Genomic DNA, 6401 nt, shown 5'->3' with positions numbered 1-6401 from the left:
AAAAACACGTTCCATGTTTCAAGAGATAATTTCAAAAAGACTCATTATATAAATAAAATATAAATATGTATCTCACTCATGACTTGCCAGAACTTTTTTAAGTCTTACTCAGACATTGACTCATATTCCACAAGACACTCTAAGGAGCTTTACCTTCCATATTGTCGGACTTCTCTTAATCAGTACTCGCTGAAATACAGAGGACCATCTCTTTGGAACAACCTTCTTCCTTCTCTTCAATCATCATCTACATTATTGTTATTCAAAAAACATCTGAAAAGGACTCTAATTATCAAAGACTCTGAACACTTCATTGATTTGTTTGTAATTTGTTAAATTGTACATCTTTAACATCTTTGTGTTGCTTCTTAGTCTGGAACTCATGTTCAATTATACAATATTTATTTTTTATCTTTTTCTTTTTATGTATTATTGTTGTTATTTAATAGGGAAGGTGTCTTCATAAGCCATTGTCGGCTTGGAACCTTCCTGTATTTTCTATACATGTATGTACAAATAAACTAAACTAAACTAATTTAAGCCAAACTGTTATTTTTCCCTTGTGACCTGAACCTAATCAGACCTTAACCACAGTGTTGTCACACAATTAAACAGCAAGACAAGAATAATTGAAGTAGTATGCAATACTTTCACGAGTCTAGGGTTACCATCTAGCCACGACCTTTAATCTCTTCCATGTTTCCTCATATGCAGAGTAAACTAAAGCTGTTTCAGGGGAAGAGAGTGACTAGAAAGTGGTATGAACACAAGGGTTACTCAGTGTGAACAGAATATTGAGCTGGTGAATGAAGGACCCTGGGGACATAGATGTGCTCTCTTCAGCTAGCTCACACATACATTGCTAACATTAGGATGTTAAGCAGGCATGTTAAACATGTTGACCATCTTTACCATGTTAGCGTTTGCTAATTGGCACTAAACACAGAGTACAGCTGTAGCTGATGTCATCAGTTTAGTAGATACTCGGTCATAAACCAAAGTTTTGCTCAAACTTTGACTTGACAATGGCGCCAGACAAAAACTCAGGGGCTGCCAAAGTTATTACACGGCTGGGGGTGAACTTGAGTTTCCCAAAAAAACATAACTGTTTTGCCAAACATTACACCACTTTTCCTCTGTCACTTTGTCCTCCACATTTCCCGGGATGGTTTCTGTGATTTTTTGGTGGCCCCGAGTCTGTCCTCTGGGCTTTAACTCCTCTGACAGGCCCTTGATAGACGAACAGTTTGCCTTACCCCTCAGTCATGCCTCTGGGGAGGAAAGTGACGCAGGATCAATGTGATTATGTTGATTCAGTGTTTGCAGCCCCTAAGCAGGTTAACCTCTCAGCTCTTACAGGCCTGTGGGGCCTGCCACTCATTCCCAAATGTCGACTTGTCCACCAGGCTTGTCAACACGTCCCAGCTCAATTTACCAACAACTAAATAATACAGCTTTCCTTTCTCACAGACGGGACGTTTTGTCAAACTCAGACACATTCGCAAGAATTAAATCTGAATTTTCTGCAGGATTTTCATTAAATGACAGTCACAGTCGATCTTTGTTGTATTACCTTCATCAAAGGAGCCACAGAGAGACTAATTGAAGCTCCTGCAACAATTACGTGAAGCATTTACACACTGAATGATTCTTGAATTTGTTTTACTTTTGCAGGAAGTGTTGGCAAATACAGAATATGCCAGAACTACTAATTTTGCCTGGAGACTGTCAGAATAAAAGTGGAAGTGTGTTTCACCTCAGTACATTGTTGCAGGAAACTACCGAATAGGAAAAACCATGAGTATAGCTGGAAGTGTGTCACAAGTACCTTTAAACCCTTTTTCTGAGGTTTTTTTTGACACAAAAGGAAAGGGAAAAATGAGAGAACTGTCAAAAAACCCCACTTTAAACAAACACCAACTTAAAATAGATCCTTTTTCAGGCTGTTTATTTGCACGGTTACATTTGTCATGCACAGTCGCTGGTGAGTCACTATGTACATCTGACGATGACATAATTCACCCAGTAGAGCCAACGAAGAACCCTGATCCCCGTAGAGCTCCACATTTGAATACGATTAGGTCATATAAGCACATAAATTATCCCTAGAGGCAGTGTTACTTGTCTGTTTTCATCTGTCTTCAAATAATATTCACACTGTGGGAGAAAAAGTCTGTCAGCCATGCATTCATTGAGCAAATGCTTACAGTTTGGGGAGAGAAAATAACTTTGCGGGACTGGTAAATAAAGTAAATGCATTCAATTGCTTGTGACGAGTGCTTTCCTAAGATGACCTTTGTTATTTTGGGATCTCTTCTTCAAGTGTACAGTACAGTCTGTCCTTAAACAATGCATGAACAGTGTCTTTCAAATATAAAAAAGCAGAATTAATTTATTAGTCTAAAAAAAGCATGTATTAATTTCTAAATTGTGCTTTACCAAATGAAGTGTCCTCTTAAATGCATAGTAATCTCATAAGCTTATTTATCTCATTCCTACGTACGTATAATAAGACAAGTTCTCTGAGTAAAAACTGAAGCCAGTGACAGCTTTTCTGAAGGCATTTCACTTCACTGGATCGGATGCTGGCACATATAAGAAAATGTCCTCTCACAGAGCCTCTAACAAGCAGCACTTGTGTATATAATTAACCTAATTATGTCTGATGGAGTAAATTGAAATGCACTGTAAATTCAGACATTAATGTCTAGACCGAGCTCTACACGTAATCAACTTAATTTATCTCGTGACCACGTCAGAGCACAACTGGAAGTCCTCATTAATGTGAGCCGGTGTTTATCGTCTGCCTCTCTCTTTTTTCCTCTTGTCATCATCCTCCACTGATGGTGTCGATCCTCCTCCTCCTGAATTGCTTCCTCCTCCCCTCCTGTTGGGTGGACCACTGCTCCCCAGAGGAGGGGGGTCTCATTGCCGAAGTGTCAGTTGTACCGCAGACCACCAGACAGGACAAACATGAATTTTTTTTTCCTAAGCTCTCACACCTTCCTCCCGTTTAGTGCTCCGTCTGGCCCCTGTCTGCACAGGAAAATCTCAACTGATCTTATCAGGTGAACCTTCTGGAGGCACAGAAACCTATTAGGAGTTTGAATGTTTCCTATCCAAATTCAGAAATCAGATACGGGGGTGGATTTATGAGGTGAGTCAGGAAACTTTACAGTGCTTCACCTTCAACAATAGTTAAAGAGAAGGTCTGAATCATAAAGGGGGGTGACTAACCTGAGATAAAAATCGTCAGAAGGGGCAGTGTGAGAGGTACTGGAGAGAGGTTTTTGGATAATCCAGTCTGTGCTGAACTAAACCGGAGACAAGGTTGGGCGTCTGACAAACGTCCAAGCATTTTTTATGCAATTTAGAGTAGCTTTGTCACAATGGGATGTGTAACTTCAATACATTGAAAAATATTGATATTCAATACCACTGTCAAACCCACAGGGAAAATTGACACTGAGGGATAATGACATGACAACATTGACTTTTCTTGGTTAGTAGCAGAGAACAGCAGAATGACTGTACTATTAATAATTAAAACTTAACATAAATTAAACCAATAAGATTCTCACACATTAAAATGCAATAAAGTGCAAAACAAAATTGGCTGCAAAAGCCAAAATGTGCCCAATGTGAACAAGGGGGTAGGTTTGGTCTCAAAATTAGGGGAATACAAATGAAATGTAAGGTTGGGGGTCCTCTACCAGAAATTTTTGAGCATCAAACACTTAAGTTCTTGCATTCTGGTGAATTTAATGCACCAATTTGCTCATTTTCTGCATCAAATTATGATGTAAATGTCCTTGATTTTGTCAAAATTAAAGTCTACTGCTACAAATGCACGTTCTAAAGATAAAGGGGGACGTGTCCCCTGCGTCCCCCCGAAATCTACACCTATGGGAGCAAATGAGATGAGTGAGGAGCAGACAGCTCTGTGATCGAGTGACGGGAGGCGAGGCGATGGGGGCACTGCAGCAGTGCCTCGCTGTCGGAAAGAGCAAAAAGTAGTACCATTGCTACTGCAGGAAATGAGTATTGAAGGTATTTTCAATATATTCAGAATCAATACGTGTAAGTAAATCAATATTTTGGACATTATTTTAGAGTAAGTCAGGCACAGGCACAGCTGTATTGTCATATCCAGTCACATGCCCATCATGTGATTTTATACATTCAAACATCAGAGTGAGAAATCCATTCCACAACCAACAAACCACATAAACTTGACACAACCTCTGAAGCAGTACGAACATATTTCCTCTTTTATTTACATTCCTTTTCAAATGTTAACATTTTTCGCTATAACTTTTGATCAGGTTGGCATTTGTTCTCATTAAAATAAATTGGCACAAGTAAAACATATGTAGACAAAAGTTTATTTACACCATACAACATTTTGTTTTTAAATATTTTATACAGAGCTGCAGATGAGAGAGCTTGCTGGGATCCTTCAAGCAGTTTCTGCAGTATTAAAGTTGTGAAATATATTATTTATATAAAAGTGAGTATTATCTTTATTGCATTTAAAGCAATGAAGAATGTAGCTTGACAAACATTCATTTTAATATGACAGAAAAAATCCTCTTTGCCTCCCATGTTTTATATTATAAAGTAAAAAGTGTAGTAATGGCCAAACAGACTGTTATAAACTTTTTAAAAACCTGCATAAATATATACATTGTGCTCCCGGGTCCAGTTTTATGAAATCAAAACTAGACCCAACGAAGCTGGGACGACATGGCATGTCATTTGCTTTGTGAGGTTTCATCTAGAGAGATTACCTTTTTTAGCCAATTCCTCAACAGATAATTTGAAACACATGATGGTAAATATTGTACACCAGGCTGCCCCACACTAAGTACACTAGTGAGAATACAAAAAGTAACACTGATGTTTTTTTCCCTTTTTTTTCTTTTTTCTCTCTCCTCAGTCCTTATATTGTATTGGCACATAATGTCCCTGCCACACTCGTATTATCCAGATATGTATGCCAAGGCTGTTAGAAAAGTCTGTTGCTTTATTCAGTGCAAAATACATCTCTTTCTCCTCCTTTTTTCTAGTTTGCATTTTCTCCTCCGTCACCCTCTAGACCTCCGTTTGGAAGTCTCCCTCCTGGACGTCCAAGGGTAAGTTGACACACTTTTCCCACTCCGCAGGCGTCATCTCCAGTGAGTCCTTGGTGTCAGATTCTAGTACATTCATAGTGGCGTAATTCTGGTACTCACAGGCTGGATTGTAGCTCTCCCATGGGTTCTTGTTTGGCATTGCCTTATCCTGTGAACATGGCCAGTGGGGTGTGATATTAGTGGTTTGACATCCTCTGCGGCTAGACTGTTATTTTCACCAAAACAAAACAAAAAAAAAAAGCACGTTTCCAGTCAAGTCATTTCATTCAAAAGGGCATTGTATGAATTCCTACCCATTGCTAATTGAAAATAATGAGTTAATGCTGTGGAAAGCATCAAATAACAAAAGATAATGACAGTGTATTAAATGTGACCATGCTTATCGTGGAGTTGTAACGGAATTGTGTTTTCCCCAAGCTCAGAAACTGGTGCGCTGTATGGGCTTCATGTGTGAGCCATTCGTCTGAATGTGCTCTCATTGACAGTCCCAAAGACACTATTGCAAATAAGGGAGAGAAGCTACTCCCAGTCAGGGGATATAAAATGGATACTAATGTCTGCAGCCAGCTCTGCAGTAGATTCATTTGGGGAAAAAAAAAGGAAAAAGAGAAGGGGGGGGGGGGGGGGGGGGGGGGGGAGTGAGAATGTACTGTAGTTATCGTTTTCTATACAAAAGAACTTGCACTGGTAACTAAGCAACGGGCCTCAAATTACATTGTGCTGTAGGGGTGATTGAAATGTGAGTGGAAAAAAAAACAGGATTACATGCAGCCAAAAAGGCTGCTGCGTAGCTGACATTGTCTAATAGTCTGGCTGTGTTTGGTCACCAGCCCAATTTCTATTTGTTGCATTCAATACAGAAAACATTGCTGCTTGTCTGAGAGAGACGGATAAAGCCTGACACCCCCATTGTCTACAGCTCCAGCCAGGTGTGGAGACAGATGGTGGGACTTTTGATTTGCAGCAAGGTCAGGAACAATTCGTCTGACTTCTATATCCAAAGTGACAAAGAAGAAAAAGTTTCCCCCCACACAGTTGCAATAAGAGAACAGCGAACTTCAGGTAGTATTTGTATAGATGTTGATAGGTTAAATAATCTGCCATGCATTAATGGAAAAATGATGGGGTTGCTAAGTAGATAAATGTGCATGTAAATAAAGGTGCATTCATGGCCTTGCATTGGAATGGATGCACTCTATTGCAACAAGATTACCAAAGGTCTTTCTTCCCTGAGACTGGCCTCGTGGAGAAAATGCTTCAGTGCTT

General features: G+C 39.5%; 1 protein-coding gene across 17 annotated transcripts in view; it reads right to left on the bottom strand.

Moving 5' to 3' along the window:
* Positions 1-4243: 4243 nt before the first annotated feature.
* The window catches only part of adgrb3 (adhesion G protein-coupled receptor B3), a 136475-nt gene continuing 134317 nt past the window's right edge, over positions 4244-6401 (bottom strand). For 11 of the 17 annotated variants that reach the window (XM_078176352.1, XM_033612968.2, XM_033612974.2 and 8 more), the window contains one exon: positions 4244-5340. In XM_078176352.1, coding sequence (XP_078032478.1) covers positions 5095-5340 — 246 coding nt within the window. In that variant the 3' untranslated portion in view covers positions 4244-5094. The remainder of the gene's footprint in view (positions 5341-6401) is intronic. The other 6 variants (XM_033612971.2, XM_033612977.2, XM_033612972.2 and 3 more) reach the window with 1 other exon arrangement.

This window comes from Epinephelus lanceolatus, chromosome 17 (assembly GCF_041903045.1).
Source record: "Epinephelus lanceolatus isolate andai-2023 chromosome 17, ASM4190304v1, whole genome shotgun sequence".
Classification (NCBI taxonomy): Eukaryota; Metazoa; Chordata; class Actinopteri; order Perciformes; family Serranidae; genus Epinephelus; species Epinephelus lanceolatus.
The sequence above is the reverse complement of the archived record's forward strand: the minus strand, read 5'-3'. Positions and strand labels throughout refer to the sequence as shown.